The following is a 22,511-nucleotide window of genomic DNA, read 5'->3' on the forward strand; positions in this document are numbered from 1 at the left end:
GTGACTGTAGTGAAGATACGCGTGTCTCGGTGAAAAGTCATGCGGCATACATCACGAATACCACAGAGAATACCACTTTTCACCAGTGTTACTCTATGTAGTTTTTAAAATTCTGACAGCACGTGAATGCAACGTCAGGAAAAATAAATGTTGGTTTTGTTTCAACGTTTCGCAAACGTTCATATTTCAAGTAAAACACACACTGCCTCGACTTCATAAATTATTACTCGTTGACACGAATATTGGGAAATATTTGATGTAAAACGAGTGACTTTTGCCCTAAACTTTTCGCGCATGCGCGGTATAGGCGGCGTTACATGAAGCGCGACGATGGCTGAGGACGGTACCTTGCTGCTGTCTGTGGTGGAAGAATTTGTCTCGGGACTTCAGGACAGCAAGGCTAAAGATGCAGCAAAAGGCGAGTAAGCCTTCGTCTTAATCGGCTCCGCACATTTACAGAGTAGTCCGCTTGAAATAACCGCCGTTGAGTCCGCTGAGCTGCTCTCTGAGGATGCGCAACACTGCACGACGGTTAACTGGCTAAGTTAGCGGCACATGAACATCCTGTGTGGCGTTAAAACCCTAACACAAAACAACACACACACACACAGGGTCACCAGACTACTATTTTCGTCGCCTTATAAGTACCCTCTGAATATGTATTGTTTTAAAGCGCTGTCACTCGGCTGGTACTCTGAATATAATGCTAGTCTTTTGTGGTTTAACCGCATGCTGCTCGCTAGCTGCGCTGTGTTTGTGTCTGCATGAAAGTATCCTGTCAATGAACGCTGTGACATTACCTTTGAACCTCAACCACTGCTAGTTAACACATACTTAACGTACTTAACTTAACTTGGTTATCTCACTGTGGCTGTTTTTAGTTGAATCTCAGTCTCAGTTTTTTGCCGTGCTTTACTAAACTTGTGTTTTTGTTCAGGTGTCAAAGATGGACAGTTTACAGTCCTACAATTGGTGGAAGCTCTTGGGTAAGTATTTAATCTCTCCGATAACACACAATCTGCAAAGTCTGTCTCATTAAGGCTTTAGCATACACTTACACAAATATAAATATCTACACAATATTACAGGCTTTGTTGTTGTAGGAGTAAACTGTTAGTTTCATAATGACATAATTATTAATTGCGTTATCACATCCTTTCCTGTTGTAGACTCAGCCTGACCAGCTCTCAGCCCCACACCCGAGCAAGAGGAGTCCAGCTCCTCTCCGAAGTTTTACAGCAGTGCTATGGAGATCTTACAGAGAGAGAAGGTACATCTCTTCTCTTAGGATCTTCTAAAAACAACCTCCCTCCTGTTTATTCTTTTACTCTCCTGTCAATGCCATGACATTATCACTGATGACTGATTACAACCTGTCAGTGGTTGTGGTATATTTGGCGGCAAGTAAACATTTTGTACTCAGAGTTGAGGAAAAAATGGTCAAGTGGAAGGATTTGAGTGACTTATGACAAGGGCCGCATTTTGATGGTTAGACAGCTGGGTCAGAGAATCTCCAAAACTGCAGCTCTTAAACTCTTAAAGAACAGTTAATGCTCTGATGCGTCACACAGTGCATCACAGCTTGTTTTGTATGAGGCCATGTAGCCGCAGGTTAGTCAGGGTGTCCGTTCTGACCCCCGTTCACTCCTTAAGGCACCAACAATGGAGCATCAGACCTGGACCCCGGAGCAACGGGAGAATGAATCACATTTAATTTTCTTCTCAATGTGCTGGGTTACTATGCATTGCTTAGCTAGGGAACACGTGACACCAGGATGTAACGAACGCAAACCCTTGCTGTTGCCACGGGTGCATCGGTCTGCATCGATGTTCAGGTGGTATGTGTCAAAGTAACAGGTTTCCCAGAAGAACGTTACATCTTTATAATGTTATCGATGTTATTCACTTCACGATTGGAGGTTTTAATGTTGTTGCTGTTGGGTGTGTATAGAAAATAACTTTGATTGTCAGTCGTCTTGCAGCGACACCTCCAAAGAGGGGTCTTTAATCGGTTTGTCTTGTTCCTCCACAGTGGAAGTGCTCATCGCCTTCTATGAAAACCGTCTCAAGGACCATTACGTCACCACAGCGCCCGTTTTGCAGGGGCTCAGAGCTCTGGTGAGTCTGACCGGTGGTGAAGAGAGATTTTCACTGACATCCAGATCTCAAGCATCTTGCGTAACACTGACTTGCTGCTTAGTCAGCAAGTTGGTTTCTGCTCGGCACATCAACGAATCGTTTCGTAATGGCGGCATAATGTCTGCGTTTGCTTTTTTTTTTTTTTTTTTTTAGACAAAATGTACAACGTTGCCTCCTGGCTCAGCTGTGTCCATGCTGAGGTCTTTGTTCCAGGACATTCACGTGCAGGTGAGACTGATGTGTATATATTGTGATAGTAAACATGAATTGCGTTGCAGCGAGCACGTTTTGTGTTGTGTTATTGCGTGGGATGAGCGCAACGTTGGATTTAGGATGAATCACACACATCATCTCATTTTCACTGTTCAGTTGTGAGGAAATGTGACAAGTCTGTTTTTTGTTTTTTTTTGTTAGTGGCTTCGATGTTCAAATGCACAACAACCCACTGTCATTGACAAAGTTAATGTAGCAAACTGTCTCTTGATGCTTTTGCATGGGAGTGTTTATACTCCAGCCCACACCCATGCTATATTTGACCACACTTAATTGAGCGTCGTCTCTTCTGCGTTCTGAAACAAACTTCCTCTTTTATTTGCATGTTTTTTTTTATTCTGAGGGAAAAATGTCTCTGTGGTGTTGTATGATTACCGTTTATGTGATCTATTTGTTTTGCCCCCCAGTCTCTGATGCTTGCAGAGAGATCATGCGTCTACAACATGCTAATCAACCTGATGGAGACCAGAGAGGCCGGTAAGAGATGGAGGGCAGGTCTGAGTCTGATTACGCTGGAGGAAACGACAAGTTTCTGGGTGGACGACTTTGTTGATTGAAACAGGTTTGAGATGGGAGGTTTGAAGGTCTTTGCTGATTTGTACGTTTCTGGTGCTTGTTGTGACGTGTGGAAGTGCATTTGTCAGCACGAACTCTAGTTCAATAATGTCTGAAAGCATGATTATTAAAAGGAAACACAATGAGAAAAAAATACTGAAGCTGTGGAAAGAATGTTTTGAATAAGCAAACTGCATATTTTGTGCAGCGACGTGCAAAATATGAAGAATGTGCAATGTACACAAGAGCAGGAAAAAGCAAATATAATATAGAGAGGTAATAGTCCAGAAGATGCCATTTATTCTAATGCATCAAAAATGTTTTTCTGTCTGGAGGCTCTAGGCCTTGTTGATGAGACCAGATCTGATTTTTTGTTGCATTTAATGAAGCGGTCCTGAATATAGTTGTAGCCCACACACAACATCCTCACAACTTCCTTTGATTGTTTGGGGAGAGGTGACCGTGTTTTTGATTGTGTGAATATTCCCTAGACGCTGTGTGGCCGGTCTTTATTTGTCTCAGCTGTCAAATGAAACAAAACGCGTCCCTTTTCCCGCAGAGCTGAAGGGTTTGGGGGCAGACTTTGTGTTTGGTTTCGTTCAGTCGATGGACGGGGAGAGGGACCCCCGCAACCTGCTGTTGGCCTTCCAGATCGCCAGGAACATCATCCACAGAGGATACGATCTGGGTGAGAACCTCCACACCGTCATCGTGGTTTTGTTTTCTCTTTCCTGACCGATTCATTGCCCAAGTGTTTACGAAACCGTTGCACTGTTTATGTCTCGTCAGGTAAATTCACAGAGGAGCTGTTCGAAGTGACGTCCTGCTATTTCCCCATCGACTTCACCCCAGTAAGTTTACTCAGCTGGCTTTGCACTGATGAACACATTGAGTGCATCAGACAGAAATGTCACCACCGACTTCCTGGGAACTCAGACAAACTCCGGGGAAAACTCTAACACAGTAGTTGCCTCTGTGTCTGCCCACTTCTCTATGATGTGGGGCTACTGACTGACACATGACTGCAACGTTTCCTATGAGATTATAGCAAAGCAAGACATTAGGTCTGAAATGGCTGAAGCCAAACATAATCCTCAATATATTATTGTATTTTTCCCAACCAGAGGGTTAAGCATTTACATGGTTATTAGGTGCCAGTATTTAATTACTGAACTATTCTCCTCTCTGCAATAATCTGTCAGTAATTGTTTGATCTATAAAAATATATCAATTATCTATTGCTTAAGATGACATACAGGATATGTTGCATATAAATGTGTTGTTTTGATTGTCTAAAATGCCAATATATTCAATACAACAAGATGTAAGGCCGTGGAAACCAGAAGATTTCACATTTGAGAAGTTAGAAGCTGTTCACTATCAAAACCATTGACAGGACTAAACTATTTATTGAGTTGTTTCAGTTATTTAAAAAAAAATCCACAGAGAGTCAGGCTGATTTCACCACCATTTCCCTTCTGTTTCCACGTTTCAGTTAGTGGCTCATTACAGGGTTAATCAATGATTAATTGATCAGTTTATTTATTGTTTCTTTATTGAAGGAAAACAACCAAAACACTCACAGGACAGGGACAAAACGGTTGGTGTAGGGACACTGAGCAACGTAGAAGGTTATGTACTGTGAATATTAAGTCTTTATAGGGAATCCGTTAATTGACGAACCACTTGAGGCCTAAAGTAACTACCCAAGAATACATAAAATGAATTAATTCACATCACTCTGGTCACAAGATGTCTGAGTTGAGTTTGCTTCCACGAGTACGTGTTGGTTCTGCGTGTTTTAACGTCTGCATCTCTTTTTGCTTCGCTCACCCCTCCCCGACCCCAGCCTCCCAACGACCCCCACGGCATCACCAAAGAGGAGCTCATTCAGATGCTCAGGGCCGTCCTCACCGGGACTCCAAAATTCGCAGAGGTAATAAAACGTCAGTTTACATTCGCTTTTAAGTTTTTGGAGCGAAACTTTGAAGAAAATCCTAGTGTCGCTGCCAATAAACAAAAGACGCTCCTGCTCCCACAGTTTCTGTTACCGCTCATCATTGAGAAGCTGGACTCGGACGTTCAGAGCGCGAAGCTGGACTCCCTGCAGACTCTGGTGAGAAAATTCTCTAAAAATGTCCCGTCCCCGGCCGTAACGACAAAAGCTCGCATGGTTGGAAGTCTAAACATTTCACAGGATCTCTCCCAGACTGCCAGCTGTGAGGAGCCTGCGCGGTTATGAACGATGTGCAGCTCGTGATTCACTGAATCCGCTCGTTACAGCTGCAGCACCGCGGTTCTGGAAGAGTTCATCTCACCGCACTTTTATGTTTTTCAGAGTGCTTGTGCGTCACAATACGAGCAGAAGGACTTGGCAGAATTCCTCGAGGGGCTGTGGGCGTCCCTGCGCAGAGAGGTTGGTTTGAGAGAAATGTATGCCGACAACAATGGCTCATGTATGTTCTTTGGTGGCTTTGTTCGGAAATATGTGAACGAGTTTTAGTGTGAAGCTGCCACTTGCTTAACAGCTCCACCCTAAGAACAAAAGTGTCGTGGAGACAATAACAATGCAAATTGTCTCAAGAAGCGTTACAAAACCTGACCTTAGACTTCTAGAACAAGCACTAAGGCGATGGTGGCAAAAAAAACTACTACTACTTTTTTACTTTGAGGTCAAAGTGTCCTATTGGGCTGATAATGTACTATGATGCCTTTATGGTACGACTGTAGCCAATGGAGAGAAACTAAAACTGGAGTAACATGATCTCTCTCTAATTCCCATCAATGCTTTGCTGCAGCATTTTGAATCAATAAAAGGATTTTTAAAGAGCTACTTGGACATCCACACAGTAATGAAGTACAGTAATCCGGCCCGACAGAAACAAACGCTCGAGCTAGTTTTTTAGCGTCGCCCTGAAGGCGTCCATATTATGGTTCTAAACAACAACCCTAACTGGGGTGAACAAACCGCTGGCGTCATCAGCTAAAACGCCCGTGTCGTCGTCTCGTTGCAGGTGTTTCAGACATCCAGCGAGAAGGTTGAGTCTGCAGGCCTCGCCGCTCTCACCGCAATCGCTTCCTGTCTGTCGCGCGCAGTCCTCAGCTCTGACTCTGAGGACTCTCTGAGCAGTTTCCTGGATCTCGTTCTCAAAGGTGAAATGAAAGAAATTAAAATAAAAAACAAACACTAGAGTCTGTCAGATAAGCTGTGAGTGAGGTGCAGAGCTAAAAGCCGGAGAAAGAGGCTGTGGGCCCTTCAGTTTAGTTTGGTGCAACTCTGCTTCTGAAACTTGGCAGGAAACCCATTTTTTTTTTTTTTCTTTTACACCCTTGAATTTTAGCCAGCAGCCCTTTCACACTTGATATGTCAAGTTGGCGGCCACACCTTTTACAGATTACGTTCTAATAACACTGTGTACTTTCTCTCAGCTATCAGCCTGGCACTCTTAGACTTCTGCATTTTTTTGTTTTAAACTTAAAAACTGTGATGTCGCTCCAGACTGCAAGCATCACCTGTGCGAGCCCGACTTAAAGCTGGTGTGGCCCAGCGCCAAGCTGCTCCAGGCCGCCTGCAGCGCCTCCGTCAGGGCGAGCCACGTCGTCGTAGCCGCCGTCATGCCCTCTCTCATCGAGCAGTATAACAACAGAACAGAGGTAAACGTGGATGTTTAATCGGCTTGATAGCAGACACTTGTCTTCTTTTTTTCTTTTTTTTTCATTTCATCGTCTTTGTCTTGCCTCTGAGCAGTGTTCACACAGACGCACGTTGCTGGAGGTGGTGCAGCGGTTCGTCCAGTCGGTAAAAAGCTGCCAGTCCTCAGAGGACGGTGAGTGGGGCGATCACAAAAGCATCATGTACACCGAGATACCGAGATGACCCAGCTGTCTCGCCATCAAAGTTCATCCCTAGTCAGTTTTTCCTGCTTCTAACTCATCAACTTTGAGGACAAAACATTTACTAATAGATCCCACACAGTCGCAGGTTCCGTGTTAACACGACCATGAGATCACATCTGATCCGTGTGCAATCCTCTGACCACAGCTGCATCTTGAGCCTCTTAAACACTAATTCATAATAATGGTAAAAAGATTCCAGTTAAGCTACCTAATTTGTTTTGCTCCACGTTTGTTTGAGATCTGTATCTGTCCTGGAATGTGTGTTTATACTGTGAGGGTTACTCATAAAGCAACTTTAAAAATAGCTATCTGCTCTGTTTAAAATGCAGCAGCTGCGTATCAGCGCCGTTTATATTCCGCTAAGGAGACTAAAGGTGGAATTTGCTTCCCTGACTCGTTTCGTTTTTCAGACGAGAGCGCGTTTTCGGGCTACCGGTCGGCTCTGTGCAGCGTGGTGTTTTCAGCTCTGTCTGAGAGTAATTCCAGTCTGCAGATCACGGCCACCTCTGTGCTCGTCTCACTGGCACGACAGAAGGGTGAGCTGCGCTGAACTCTGATCCCTGCTCATTACAGAGTCGCTATTTCAGTTCCAGATGTTATAAATGTCCCTCCTTCCTCTGGCTCAGGTCTGCTGTTGGACGCTGATGTCGATCGAGCCGTAGACCACTTCATCAAAATGCTGCTGACCGAGGAGGACGACAGAGTCAGGTCAGCTCGTCGTGGACATAATTCCATGTGTCCTTCCCTCCTTCTGTCATCCATCATCTCACACTTTGTGCTTAATGCGTCTCTTTTCCACAGCGTGGCCGTGGTGGAGTGTGCAGGAGCCTTAGCAGAGCTGCACCCAACAGTCTTCATCGACAAACTCATCCCAAGAATGAAGAAGGAGATGTTTTCTGGTAAACACGCACGAATCAGTTGTGCAAAAACTACGCACATATTAGTGACTTGCGTCGATGGATTAGATTTTCCTCTCATCTTTTCCTCAGAGCCCATGGAGGAAGATCACGGAGGAGATTCCGCGTTACGTTCCCATCATGCAGTGCGTCAGCGGTGTTTGTCTGCTCTGGCTTCAGTGTCCACCCAACCCAGCGTTGTCCAGGAGAGTACGCCTGTCCTCCTGGAAGTCCTCAGTTCTGCACACACCGGTAATCTGTCCGGACAGACGCCTGATTTGCTTCTGATGCACGTGTTTATTGAAGGGAGTCGACGGTCATGTTTAAAGCTACGGCGCAGAAAGTTATTTTCCTCCTCGTGCCAGTGAGAGTGAAAACATTCTCTCTGCCGACATATGGGAGTGACGAATCGTAACAGTCTGATTGGTCCTTGATCTGTAACAGTGATCTAAATATTGTCATGTAGAGGTGTGAGAGGTCACATTTAGAGCTTTGCTTTACTGTAAAATTCATACGTTTTGCCTGGTCATGATTGGTTTAATCTGCACTTGTTTGGCTCAGCCTTCAGCGTGAGAAATGTATATTTAGACGTAAGTGTTCCGTACTCCAGCTTCAAGTGGAGAGATTGGCAGACGCACAAGCACTGAGCCGCGATTCGGATTTTAATTGTCTCCGTTTACGGAAATGTGGTAATAATTGTGTCACTGGCACAGATTTCAGAAGCGGAGGAACCAGAACAGCTGCCGACAACTGAGGCGGTCTGATCTCGTTAACTTTAGGTACCGCCGGGTTTTCGTTGGACGAGGTGGTGTTGGCGTGCCGCAGCCTTCAGAGGATAGTGGAGCAGGTTCGGGACACGGAGGAGATGGGACGGTGCTTCCACGACGTGGTCGTCCCGCGTCTGCTGTCTCTGGCGCTCCAAGCAGCGCTGCAGGGTGAGCATCTCATCAGCTAACATATCTGTTTGAGTCCACCCCTTCCTTGGTCTCACTTCCTTCCTGGTTTAGTGGTCTCTCTGACATGAAGGTTTTACTTCTGTTGTGCAGGCGAGGGTTCACCTGTTCGCAGTCCTCTGGTAGAGGAGCAGGTCCTGTCTGCTATGGTTCCCGTCATCAGCACTTCCTGTTCACGGCTTCAGCCCAAGTCAGTAAAAACTGTCTCTGCCACATCTAACCTGGCTCTGTTCTCAGAGTCCTTTCTAACACAATAACACACACCGATTCATTTAAACGTGAAGTCAAAAGCATTCACCTGCTGTATTTACGGCTCCTTTTACTATTTACACATGCAGAGCCGGGCCTCGTGTACTATTCCTGTTTTGTTTCGCACCTTATTTTTTCCTCTTTGTGAGCCTCCCTGATTTGTGTGCACCGCGCGCTCAGTTTTCATGAGGTGTTTGTGGTTTCCTCTCGGGGCGTTTCATGTCACCAGGTTGGCGGAACAGACGGCGTCGAGGGCTGTGTCTCTCTTCCTGGACGGTGACGTCTCCTTTTTGCCCGACAACTCCTTCCCTTCGCACATACAGCTGCTCAAGGTTCGTTTTTTGCTGGTGTCAGCATGTTTACATTTCTATACTGAAACATTATTAAATGTTAAAAAGCAGCTCATAGATTCAAGGGAATGCGTATTTGAAAGCAGCATTATAAGAACTATGAGCTTTATGTATAATTGTTTATGCTTTAGAGGTTGATAATGTAAGGTTTGCACCTTTTTTTTTTATCACGCCATGTGATTGCTGAAGCCTGCTCTGTTTTCCCAGAAGCAGCAGGAGGAGGATTCATGGCGCCAGTCTCAGATGGTTTGCCTGCTAATGGGCTGTGTGTGTTCATTACCGCGGAGCGTGAGTCTCGACTTGTAGACCTGATTCTACGATTTCCCCATAAATCTTCCCTGCTGAAGCTGTGCACTCAGAGCGCTGTGTGTCATCCAGGTGGAGGTGCCGCGGATGGAGCAGCTGCTGTCGGAGCTGGAGGAGTTGAGCTGCACCTGCAGCCACGCGCTCTCTTACACCTCCGCTGCGAAGTGCTTCGCCAGCCTGGTCAACAAGAGACCACAGGGTCAGCGTGAGCCTCCACACTCCGGTCTCAAGTCGGTTTTTGTCTTCACCCTGTGAGCGTCTGTTAGTAACTGCCGCGATGTGTTCGTTTCTTCTTTTACAGGCGATTCTCTCGACAGTTTAATTCAGAAAACAATGAAGAGAGTGTGCAGTGAGTTGGACTGTACGTCCTCCTCTGTGCGCACGCAGGCCTTCACGCTATTGGTCTGGGTGAGAAGAACTTCTTCACTGTTGATTTTAAATCAGAACTTCTGCAGCTCCAGCAGCATAACTTATATTCTGAGTGCATGTTACTAATAGTCTGAGTATTTTATACTGGTGCAGTACAACCTAATCCAGTCGTTTTAGCCTAAGCAACAAGTTAACCAAACTTTGGCTAAACGTCTTACCTGCGGCGTGCTAGATGATGAGGAAGCTGCTGGTGGAGGAGTTGAGGGACGAGGCCTGGAGGAAGCAGGTCCTCCTGGTCCGTCTTGTTTTTAAACTGAGGCATCGTCAAATGATTCATTAAGTGTGTTGTATTCTCGTCCTTTGCCGCTACATCCTTGGCACAAATTTTGCTTTATTTTTTAATTAAGTGGTGCCACACTTAAGGCTAATTTTCGTAATTGTAAACAATTAAACTAGAGTTGGTTCACGCCTCCATAATGTGAAAGCCAGTCACCAGGGACTTGACACACGTACACACGCCAAATGATTATCGCAGACTTTTCTTGAATGTCAGAGTTTGGTACCGAAAGATTTGTTAGTTTTTTGATATTTGACAGGATCAGAGCATTTCGGTCAGTGTTAAAAATGCATCAAAGTCGTTGCCCATCTGTATCAAAGTGACTACTTGTTTCAGTCAGATCATTGAGGCGTTCAGGACACTGGTGTAACTGTATTTCAGTTGCTTTCTATAAACTGCTATTCACTAAGTTGCATTGATTGGTAACTGCTTTACATATTAGCAGCAACAGCTTCTCTTGTCCCCAGGTCGCCAAGGCTCTGCTTCTTCGATACCACCCTCTGTTCACGACGCTCACCGACAAGGTAAGAACAGTCACCTCGTAGATCTTTAGTTTTGCCCCTTTTCCCGTTTAATCCTTCCCGGCCGTCGCGTCCCAATGCTCACGTGAACACGCTGTGAACTTCGTCCGCCGCGCAGCTCTTCTCTCTGCTCGATGACGCCGACCTGGGTCCGATGGCGGCCGACGGCTTCTCTCTGCTGATGAGCGACTCTCCCGACGTCCTGAACCGAGGCTGCCACGCCGACGTCCGCATCATGTACCGCCAGCGCTTCTTCAGCGAGAACTCAGCCAAGCTGGTCCAGGGCTTCGACGCCGCGCCGCAAGGTAGACGCCGACGAGTGTTTGGCGGTCTTTGGATTTTTTCTGTTTGATTTTTGGCTAATTTGTCCGTTGTCCTTCGTTCCTCCAGAGAAGAAACCCAACTACTTGAAGGCGCTCTCAAATATAGTCAACAAGCTTCCCAAGCAGGTTCAAGTCACTGAGCTACCAGCGGTGAGTAAACCTTTTTAACGTGTTGAAGGGTTTACTTAAAGCTCAGCACTGTCATCCTAATGAAGTTTGTCCTTGTCCAGCTTCTTACTCTGCTCCTGGAGGCCTTGACGTATCCTGACCAGGGCGTCCAGCTGTCCACTCTGTCCTGCCTGGAGCCCGTCCTCGTCAACCCACCACAGGCTCTCATACAGCAGCTGGAGGCTTTGGTCAACAGGTTGCTGGCCCTCATCTGTAGTCCAGTCATGGTTAGTGAGATTATCTGGAAAATACATAAACCAGACAAACACAAAGTAGTTATTCTAATCAGTGTTTGAGTATTTCTATATGTTTTTCCTTCTGCAGAACGTACGGATCGCCTCCCTGCGCTGCATCCACACGCTTTCCCACTTCCCCGTACACGAGGTAAAATTCACAACAAGTTTTCTGAAGAACAAACAAATGTGCAAATGTGATCGTTTTACTCAAAGAAACCAGCCCACTTCCTCCCGCCCACCGCCGGAGGTCGCCTCAGTGGAAACTGATTATTCACTGGCGAAGATCTGCCAGTCAGAGTGTTTGTGTGGGCTGCATGAGGCGACAGAGAGAAGAATAACCACGACTGAGTCACACATGTCGTCCGAGCGCAGTGGAGTTGAATTTATTGACAACACAATGTCTCCATTAGTCTGCATCAGAAAAAACACACCCACTAGGAGCCTCAGAGTTTCATAAGAATTGATTCTTCACCCGGCATTAATAATTATGTGCTGTACTGGTGACATAAAGTTTATAAATGCTTGAACTGATCACTGTCGCAGGGCAAGTAAACGCCCCCTTGTGGCAGCACGGACAAACCGCACTAAGTCCGCTGTAATTTATTCCACCCACAAGCGCTCAAATTTAGTATAAAACCGTATTAACACTCAGCATGTTCCTGTCACATGAATCTGTATTTTTATATATTTATTTATTTATTATTTTAATCTCTCTGTGATTCAGGTCTTACCATTTCGAGCCCGGGTGCTGCGAGCGTTGGCTCGGCCCCTGGATGACAAGAAGAGGCTGGTGAGGAGAGAGGCAGTAGAGGCGAGAGGAGAGTGGTAAGGAGGAGAGAGGCTTTTCCCATTAACGACAGATTCAAGCTTTTAGTTACTGACTCACACGTTCTACAACCACGTTGCCTTAAAGGGTTGAGATACTGTATTAACATGGAAGAGAACACTTTTTATAGTGAAAGCTCAGGTTCAGACATCACTGCATTATTTCTAGATCTTCTTTATGTATGTTTTTAATTCCCTGGTTGATTTTTAGAAGTGCTCCTGTGTTGATTCTCCTGTGTTTCCTCTCAGGTTCCTCTTAGGAAGTCCTGGCGGGAGGTGATTTTCACCTCAAAAACCACAAAAATTCACAGGAAACTCCAGGACCAGGTATCAAAGCTGTGCTCTCCACTCAGCAGCTCCTCCTCCTCCTCCTCCACCTCCACATCCTCTGGATCTGCCAACATCACTCTAGCCCTCACTTTTCCTCCTTCGTCTTTCACTTCACACTGAAATGTTTTTTGTTGTTGCTGTCTGTGTATAGATGAATGCACATAAAAAAGGAGTGTACAGATGGTCTGACACACACACACACACACACACACACACACACACAATGAGATAATGAGTTATTCTGTAACAAACCTTATGCTGTTGTCCTTCTCTCTACATATCGGAGCAAATGTCACATGAAACTGTTCAAGATTTATAAAAGTTAACAACAGTAACACCCCAGAAATATCAATGAATCTATTTTTGACTATATTAGCATAATCAGCTGATCTTGTTTCTAACAGAATAATTGAAGTAACAAGGAAGCTTTTTATTTCTTACTCACATGTTGAAACATATTAAGTCCAGACATTCAAACTGGCTGTGTTACATCTTATAAGTGGGTTAGAAGGAATGATGGCGTTGAATGTGTCGGCTCCCATGTGAAGAGAGAATGTAGATGTGTTACTTTGAGTGTTTGGGCTGCAGGACAAATGAACGAGCTCCTCCTCCCTGCACACAGACGTAAAGCCATATGGCAGCAGGGCTGAACCCAGCAGGCGCCGAGAGCCTCTGATCTTCCCGTGAACGGTGAATGTGCAACTGGTTTGATTATCACTCTGGTTTTAGTGTTTGGGAGAACGCAGACGTGCCAACTGACCTGTATCAGCACTTCTGTGTGTGTCCACTGACATTTTAAGACGCGTTTTACGTGAATAAATATGTGTTTAGGTTAATGTACTTTGAATTAGGATTGTAAGTTATGTGACCCATGTGTTCAGCGTCTGCCTCGATGCTGTATCAGAGTTCATGTCGAGTCATTTTAACAAGGCTGACTGATTTTTGGACCTCACCACAACTTATGCCAAGGAAACAAGTCGATATTTAATATGTCTAACTTAAAGTGTCATTAAAACTTTTCTTTGTAATTTACACAAAAAAAAAAAACGTTCTAATGTCATTTATTATCCCCTGAAAATGGAAACGGTTCACGCCACAGGAATTATCAAAACAGTTTTTATTTTAAAAAGACGATAAATCAAAGAGGAGCACAGCTCCCACTGGTTACAGATGAGATCACAGCTGGACGTTTCTAATGGCAACTACGGATTCAAGCTCCATCATGATGTTACTGATACAAATGTGAAAAATCTAACAGGGAATTAAAAAAAAATCATATTTCACAGTGCCTGATTCACTTATTTAATGGCTCAATTTCAACCGAGAAAGGCACAAAAAACAAACTTCTTTAACAGTGTCCGAGAAAGGATGGTCGACAACAGAAACGTTTGCAACCCGTTAGCTAAACTGAATAAGGTCAGAAAAGTGAATCAAGGTCTTGGTTTTATGCTCTTCTTTGGCACCAGAATCGGAACGGAGTCCGATCTCATCAGCACACGAGCTGTCAAAACGCAAAATGTGATCGTACACCGATCAGCCACATTAAAGCCCCCTGCTTCGTACTGTCGCGCTGTGTTGTGGAGCGTTTACAGGCCGGGCAGCGCCTCTCTGCCATGTTTCTGTGTGGTGGGACATGTTGGGGGGACGGGGGACACTGGTGTCAGAGGGACTGTGCTTGATCTGCAACCAAATTTAGATACAAGTCAAAGTAACGCCCACGTGGATGTCAGGACCCGAGGCGTCCAAGCCGAACATCACGTTGTCAAGTGGTTTTAATGTTGTGGCTGATCAGTGCAAATGAAGTTTAAAAAAAAAAAGGACACTTCACAAACAAATCATAAATTAATATTTAAAATATTTCATGATGTGGTTCCCACACATGTTGAGAACTTGAGTCTGTCCTCACGCCGGGACACAAACAGATTAAATCTGAAGAGTTGGGGTCTAGACGGTCTCAGTGGGTAATGGTGCTATGCTTTGCACTTGTGTCATCAATGAATCATGAGCACAATCAGCTGGTGTGACACCTCCACTCTCAGTCTTCCTTTTAAATGTCTGCTTTACAGCACAATCAAAGCCGTTTCAGATGGGAAATAAAACACACTAGTCACCAGTCACACTAATCACTCTACAGCATCAGTTTACAACGTGACGTTTGACAACACATAGCACCTTTAATACCCACGAGATCTGTTTCATACTACTTACGTCGGTGCAAGACTTTCAGTCAAAGAAACGCGTGGCAGGTTAACTTAGTCCTGTCTTCTCTAAAGTCTGGGAGAAAGAAGTGATGGAGGCGCCGGCCGGCAGCACCTGGAAATCCAATCGGTCACAGGTTATTCCTACTGCACAAGGCTAAGACTAATGAAATGAGCCACACATCAGCCACGCTGCTCTGTGGTGTCACTGCACGGCTGAAGATTTGGATACAATTAATGAAAGGAAAAAAAAAAGGTCAGATGGCCATGGGGTCTCTCCTGGCGAAGATGTAGTCCCACATCATTCCGTCTCCACTGGGCAGGTGGCTGGAGGGTAAGAGGACGCGTGTGAACCAGTGCCTGAGGAAGAATAAATGAAAACATGAGGGACATTTGTAATTGATTGCATTCATGTACACTGAAAAAGGACAAAGCAGCTCTCTAATGTGACTTGTTGCGTTTCCATTACCCCCAGAGGTACAGGATTCCTTTCCTTTGGCCTCCAAAGCCATTTGTCCAGTTTTTCTTTCAGTATTTCTCACATAAATTAAACCCTAATGTGCCAGAATGAATGATTTTATTGTGTGAGATCAAAAAAATGTAGTTATAATGGAAGTCAATGGGGCATTTTTTGTCCGCTAAGGTTACAAGAGGGTAGTGCACAAAAACTAATAATCCAATCAAGTCAATATTGTAGATAATCTCGGTCACACCCAAAACTGATCTGAAAAAAATGCCCCAGCCACCCAACATTTATAGTTTTATGGAAAATAGCTAATTTTTCAATTTTTTTTTCGTAAAAACAACAATGATCAAGTAATCAAACTGGCATTTAAAGGGTTAAAATTCCTCAAAATGATTGAATTTTTGGTAGTTTTGTAAAGTTCTGTAGTGGTTTAAGGTTTAAGCAGAGGAAAATCAGAGAAAAATATTAATCCGTTAAGTTTTTGTAGCAGTTTTTGGACATGGACGTTTTTGTCCACTACGGTTAGAAGAGGGTAATAAATTAAAAGGACGCCTGAGGGTTAAGTAAGTTAAATAAGTCTTTATGAGAACGACTAACTGGACCAGACCTGCTCAGTCACCCCCCCCCCCCAGGACCAGATAACAGACGCCTCCACAGTGGTGATGTGTGTCTCACCAGCCCCGAGGTCTGAATCAGAGGCTGAACTCACCTCGTTTCCTCTACACCAAACAGTAACTTCCAGTTGTTCATTTTCCCCTGATGATATGGATTTCTGAACACCTGCGTCAGAGGAGGAGAAACGCTCACACCAACATTCATCTCAGACGGCTCATATATGTCGACGAGACCCCAACAGCCGTGACTTAGGGCGCACTAGTGTGTAGGTACCTTGCCCTTGTCCCTCAGCCTGTTGGCCTCCTTGCGGTTGATGTGCCGCTCCACGCTGGTCTCTCCTCTGCTGATGAGAATGGCGTGCCACAGGGTCAGTCCTCCCAGAGCTACCGCCACCGAGCTGCAGGACGGAGGGGCACAGCACACGCCTGTAAGGTGTCGCCCAGCTCTCTGAATCTGGGACGTGTGGTGGGCGGTGAAGTGTCGCTCACCTGGTCAGCACCCAGAGGAAGACGATGCTCTTGTGAGCGGCCGTTTCCCTGAAGGTGTAGTCGGGAGGAGGCGTCTGGTAGTAGCTCTGGAGGGGACAGGAGATGAGCTCAGTCGTACAAGCTCGCAGTCTTTCCAGGTAAATTTTGGCTCGGGGTGGGACGACTGCACCCGACGCGGTTGAATTACACGGTCTAACATGCCTGATCCTGTCTGCTCTTGAACTACACGCTGATCTCCGGACGTCGACGGAGCATTAGGCCTAATTGGTGCTCTAAGCCCGGAGTTGTTTGTTTACCAGCTGGAGCGCTGCGAACGCCTTAATCAGAAGATCATCTCCCGGTATCTCGTTGCTTTTGTCATTTGCTACCTGGGCTCAAATGTTGCCTTCTTACTACGTCTGACAGGTGCTACCAAACAAAACAAGCGGGCAGAGAGATTGAATCTAGATACAGCGCATCCCAAAGACCCACTGATTAGACTTAAAATCATTCTTAAATCATCGTGACTTCGTTCAAGCGTCACCTCGATTGCTTCGTAGGAGTCCAGGAACAGGTCCTTGCTGCTGATGCTGCAGTAGACGCAGCCGAGGGTCATGAAGAGGCAGAAGGAGAAGAAGTAGCGGTGGTTGAAGTGGCCCACGCAGTTGTTCAGCCAGGCTGGTTCGGGCGCGTTCAGTTCAATACGATCGACAGGTGGAGCACGAGAGGACACAACACTCAGCAAGTCAGCTACGCACAACTCATTGTGGGTAATTTGAGAAGGATACGACAGTGGTGGTCCATCTTCAAAACACATCTGCAATGTAAAGGGAAACGTGTCACCGTCACGGATCGAAACGACAGCAAACCGACAACAAATTCTCCGGCTGATCTGGTCTCTGGTCTTACATGTCGCAGATGCTACAGTGGTGCGTCCTCGGAGGTTTCGGGGTGATGCATTTCTTGCAGATGGACACGGACGGGATATGAAGTTTGTCCTGAAATAGAGTGTATTTATTGGACGAAGACAAGTGATTTCAATGAAGATGTTTGAAATAAAAAAGTAACAATATTTGAATAGCTTAACATTGAAGATAATAATAATAATAATGTATATTTAACTATAGTACTATGTTGAGTTTGAAGACCCCTGCCCTAGGGTTAAGTGGAGGTACCTTAGGAGGATGTCCCGGGGAGGTGGTGGTGGCCTTGTAGTAATGGAAGACCACCATGACGAGAAGCCAGTGGCCGCAGCCGAGGTGCCAGACGATCCAGTGCAGCGCGTAGGTGCTGAGGATCGTGGGCAGGACAAACAGGTAGACGATGACCACCACGGAGGACGTGAGCAGGACGACGAGACAGACGAACACCTGGCGAGAGTCGGGGAGAACGGTGGGGTGGCGGGTGAGGGACGTGGTCGGGAGGGCAGACACGAAGGTGGAGCGGAGGCACTCACCACTCCAAACCAGCGGGTCACGTTGTCCACGATCCAGTAGACGGGCTCGAACACGCAGTCCAGCAGGGTGTCCGAGTTGCTGAGGCTGTTGTAGTAGAGCGAGCGGAGGAGCAGCTTGCCGTAGCTCCACAGCTCCAGGAACCGGCCGCTGAGCCTCCCCTTGCCCTCGGGGCCGCGGCCTCCCCTCTGCGGGCGCCACGGCCGGCACCAGCGCAGCGACAGACGCATGGCCCGGGAGAGCTGCCACCTCCAGCTGCTGCCCACACGCATGCCTCCACGACCACCGCCTCCGCCTGCCCCCCTCCTACACACTCTGCCCTCCAGACACACACAAACGCACAGACACAAACACCAGCAGTGACTAACGCAGGCCGCGTAGAACAGGAGCTCCTCGTAGCGCAGCCTGACGGACGCCGAGGTTTCCATCGCGGGTGCGACCTACGAGGAGACTCGGTACAGAACTAGAGGCCGCGCGTATCGTCTTCCATTGCTAGAAAGCGCCGCGGTCATCCAAGTCCGCCGGCAGCATCCGCTGTGCGACACGCGTCCATCAAGGCGGACAAGGACGGGGGGGGGGGGATATCGGGTAAAGGGTGCCGCCCATCAGACCATACAAATAAACTTCTCCCGTGAATAATTCAAAGCAAATCCAGATCAACAGGCCAGAAAGCTCTCAGAAAGCAGCAGAGGAGAAGCAGAGAGGTAACCCTGTAAGAGGGAAATGCAAAGGGGTGAACGTCTTACGGAGGAAATAAAGTGGCCACCCGATCCCGGGGCATCATTTCATGAAAGTGAGTATTGGTTACACAGATAAGACTCCGGCTCCTCCAAAATAGGATGGCATGAATAATGGGGGACGCTGATCGGGGACCAGGCAACGAGCTGCTGTCTTTCGTCACCTTGAACTGGAACTGTGACGGCCAGTGAAGATTCAAATGGATCGATATCCGGGTATTATTTTTGTTCTGTAGGTTACACATTTGTGGAGGTTTAAAAAGAATATATGAAAATGTGGCACTTGCGTCACCTGTTTGGGCTAAACAAGACGACGCAGGATTTGTCCTCTTTCTTCATTACGAGGCTCATTAATAAATCACAACCACATTAATTCAGCATTAGTGAGATTACTCTAAAAATGATCCCCTCACCAAAGACAAGTCACTACTAGACAAGAATTATGTTTTTAAAGTACTATTTAAGAATTTGGTCCACTACTTATCAAAAGGTACTGAAAATTCTTCTATGCGACTAAAAACAAAACAAAAAGAAGGGCGACAAATCACACGTGAGACGCTGGAACCAAACGGAAATGTCCAGAAATGTGTGTCTCTTGTGTCCTTTAACGTGCGTCTTGCTCTGTGCTGTACTGTGGTGGAATGGAGTTGGGCCGTGGAAAAGAATTTCCGTACGGGGACAATAAAGTCTAAGACTTGAGAAGTGAAGGAAACAGCCAAAACTGCAGTTCCTCAAATGGCCACTAGAGGCTGGCTCCTATAGGGAGGCATTTTTTTTTTTTTAGACTTAGACGACTTTAATGATCCACGTGGGAAATTACAATTTTTTTTATTCATTTGTTTATTTTTTTTTTTTAGAAAAAAACATATTACTGAACATTTACTATGTAAATATGTATGGGACTGCAGCCGGGTGGCTAATTTTGCATCCCCTGTCCCATTGGCAGGTAGGTGCCCAAGGACCTCGGTGTTAAAATACCTGTTTTCCCTTCATGGCAACAGTACAGGGGGCATTTTTTTTTTTTTAATTATACCAAAACTTAGTTAAAGATTAAAGAAGGGTGTGTCCACTTTGAGTGACAGGTGAGTGCCCTCAGATTTACACTTACACCTTCTTTGCCTGTTTTTGATTTATCTGGGACCACCCCACACCGAGCTTCAAACCCGCTCCTCAGTAACCTCTGAGGGGGGGGGGCGGGATTCATCCATCTGTAAGAACCGGTCAGTTTAAAATGTGACTAAAACGAATGACATGTAATATCCTCACTGCTACCAGTTAAATTTCAGCTCTGTGCGCCTCAGGGTCAGAAGTCAGACACTAAGCTGCGAGACAAGCTACAGTTTGCTTACTACGGGCCACAAAACTGGTTTGGTTTCTATCACACACAGCAAAGTGAAAACCAAGCAATACGCTGCACGAAAGCTGCTCTAGACTTTAGATTGTAGTCATGTTTTAGATGTGCCTGCGGTGGCTTCAAGAAAGTCCGTGAGAAGGGAGTGTAGTTTGCTGCTGGCTCAATAACTCAAAGGATTCTAGCGACAGCTGATTTATCCCGTCCACGTGTGCACTGGGCTATAGGAGGTGTGAAACAAGTACGTAGTTGAGTCATCTTGAACGGCCAAAAATAGCCCACTCCAAAACTAAATGGACCACGTCCTCCGCTGTGTCCTGCAGTGAAATTACCGCGTTCAAAACCGGCGTTTGATTCAATATTTGTCTCACAGTTCTGTGCTTTTCATACGAACCAGCCCCTTATTTGAATTCACAGTCTGACACATTAGGAGGGATAAGTGCTTGATCTGTTTGTGGCAGGATCCAGGTGGGGAGGGAAAACACGGGCGGCAGGTGATGCGGTTGATGGTCGGACCGAACATCTTTAATTTATACCTGGATTATGTAACGACGCGATGGAAAAGAGACATGAAAACCGCGGCGCCCTGTAAGGACACACAGGTCCACGCTGTCCGCCGCGGTGTTGGATGACATAATATTAATCTCCTTATTACGTACCTGGCAGACGGAGTGGCACACGGTCACTATGGCAACACACTGCCCTAAATCTGGTCTTAGAATAAAGCGAGATCCCTGCCTTAGTATCTCCCAGTAATAAGCTTTACTTCGTCCTCTGCACTGTCTGCGTCTGCCCAGGATGACTGTTCGGATCATTGTCTGTTTAAAGTGAAAAACAGACAGTGGGAGTTTGCAATGTCACATTTTTTGGACTCTGATATGTCAATTATTTAATCGTTAATGGATTGCCCGCAAACAGTCATTAGCACCGGCCCTGAGTTCAATTCATTTTTGAGCCGTTTTAATGATCGTGACCGGCCCGTGCACAGTTGTTTCCGGATATGTAGAGTAATTACTGTGTGTACACGGTCTATTGACAGTTTGGCAGAGGTGCCCGCAGGACAGCGTGGAGCCACAGTGGGTCGAAGGAAACAATCAGGCCGTCGGCAACAAAAGTGTTTAAACGATTTTGGTCCCGTCATCTCACATGTGTTTGTCTGCTTCTCCTCTTCTGTTATTAACAGTCAACTGAACATCTTTAGCATGCGGACTGTTGATTAGACAAACATCTGAGGACTACGCCTTGGCCTTGGGGGAAACTACATGCATCAATGTCTTGACATTTCTCTTTCCTTCCTTTCTCCAGAAAGAAAACGGTGATACTAATGTGCACTTTATTAGGGTTTGTTGTTTTATACTCTTTTTTTTTAACTGAGAGTTGCTATTTGAGCCATTTGCATTAGAATTTCGTCCATGTGGGCGTATTTTTGAATAACAATAAAGATCTACTATAAAACAATAATAAACCAGGTCTTTTGTGTCAAAGAAAGACACATCATGTAATTATTTACCTACAGTTATTCTCGCGAGTGTAACCCCAAGATGCTGCCATTTGGCCATAAGACTTTAATCATTCACGAGGGAAATGACTTGACTCTTAACAACCACAAGAAAGAAGAAAGATAAAATGAAGTAATATCTGCTAAAATAAAATAATAAATAGGGAAATAAACCGATAAGAATGAACACATGAAACAGAAACAGGTAAGACCATATGAACACCTCCCCTCACAGCTTCACTGACAGGATGTACATGAATAATTAGTCGAAGCACGTTCATACCAGTTCCTACTAATTAATGCAGTTCGCTGCAAAAGAATAATAGACATTTGAACGCCTTTAAAAGACAGAGAAGAACCGCCGTGACAGGCGGAATGAAATCTTTCCTCCCTGTAGCCACAACAAGTCATGCTTTAATGTTACCTAGCCAGCAGCTAGCTGCCGGCCGGTATCCGCCTTGAAGCCTAGTAGCATGTTAAAAGTTGCTTTTAGTCCAGACAGTGCACGGGGCAAACCTGACAGGGTCATACTTTACCTGGTCAGGAGAAATGAGCGGACGAGCCTGAAACACCACGGTCAGGTCATGTTTAGGCTAAACGGTGAGCCGTAAGACTGACTGACTGGCTGCTGCACTGCAGACCGACGGCAGCGCTGTACGCCGTGGGGCTCACCTCCAAGATCGTATATTGAAAGATGGTCCCCTAATTTAAAGCAAACCAACACGTCTCTTGTGCAAACATGACAGCTAAACGTTTCGCGTATATTTACGATTAAAAATGTGCGAGCGAATGGCAGGAGCCGCCACAGCGAAGATAAATCGACAAACCCGCGGATGTCGGGTTCGTCTTGTAAAAATAGTTCAGTGCCCGAATTGTTATTCCAGTGGCACATCAACAGTTTTTTTCTTATCTGTGGCGCAAGCAGCACGCGACGTGTGAAACCGCGCGGTGTCTCCTGGGTAATGGAGTCGTGCGTCGCAATTTCACACCATTAAAAC

General features: G+C 45.8%; 2 protein-coding genes across 4 annotated transcripts; one reads left to right on the top strand and one right to left on the bottom strand.

The window, feature by feature from the left end:
- The first annotated feature begins 279 nt into the window (after positions 1–279).
- mms19 (MMS19 homolog, cytosolic iron-sulfur assembly component) lies at positions 280–14,010 on the top strand. Of its 2 annotated transcripts, none has more exons than XM_047609976.1 (31): positions 280–418; positions 938–986; positions 1,170–1,270; positions 2,033–2,118; positions 2,293–2,367; positions 2,820–2,889; positions 3,527–3,655; positions 3,757–3,818; positions 4,817–4,903; positions 5,009–5,083; positions 5,306–5,383; positions 5,982–6,120; positions 6,467–6,621; positions 6,716–6,794; positions 7,275–7,400; positions 7,491–7,572; positions 7,666–7,763; positions 7,854–8,012; positions 8,540–8,695; positions 8,807–8,903; positions 9,192–9,294; positions 9,520–9,600; positions 9,691–9,817; positions 9,920–10,026; positions 10,792–10,848; positions 10,964–11,150; positions 11,236–11,318; positions 11,399–11,563; positions 11,661–11,720; positions 12,297–12,397; positions 12,647–14,010. In XM_047609976.1, the coding sequence occupies exons 1-31, from the start codon at positions 331–333 to the stop codon at positions 12,675–12,677; spliced, it is 3,093 nt and encodes a 1,030-aa protein (XP_047465932.1). In that variant the 5' UTR covers positions 280–330; the 3' UTR covers positions 12,678–14,010. The 2 variants fall into 2 exon arrangements, with proteins under 2 accessions (XP_047465932.1, XP_047465933.1); XM_047609977.1 differs by having other exon boundaries at positions 9,523–9,600.
- On the bottom strand, positions 13,828–22,403 carry zdhhc16b (zinc finger DHHC-type palmitoyltransferase 16b). 2 transcript variants are annotated; one of them, XM_047609979.1, is made up of 10 exons: positions 22,050–22,403; positions 17,930–18,242; positions 17,649–17,843; positions 17,383–17,471; positions 17,262–17,290; positions 17,018–17,151; positions 16,495–16,580; positions 16,280–16,403; positions 16,101–16,171; positions 13,828–15,285 (listed from the first exon to the last, which is right to left on the bottom strand). In XM_047609979.1, exons 2-10 carry the CDS (start codon positions 18,197–18,199, stop codon positions 15,183–15,185), a joined length of 1,101 nt encoding a protein of 366 aa, XP_047465935.1. In that variant the 5' UTR covers positions 18,200–18,242; positions 22,050–22,403; the 3' UTR covers positions 13,828–15,182. The 2 variants fall into 2 exon arrangements, with proteins under 2 accessions (XP_047465935.1, XP_047465934.1); XM_047609978.1 differs by having other exon boundaries at positions 17,930–22,403.
- Positions 22,404–22,511: the final 108 nt, after the last annotated feature.

The sequence above is a fragment of the Mugil cephalus genome, chromosome 16, assembly GCF_022458985.1.
Source record: "Mugil cephalus isolate CIBA_MC_2020 chromosome 16, CIBA_Mcephalus_1.1, whole genome shotgun sequence".
NCBI lineage: Eukaryota > Metazoa > Chordata > Actinopteri > Mugiliformes > Mugilidae > Mugil > Mugil cephalus.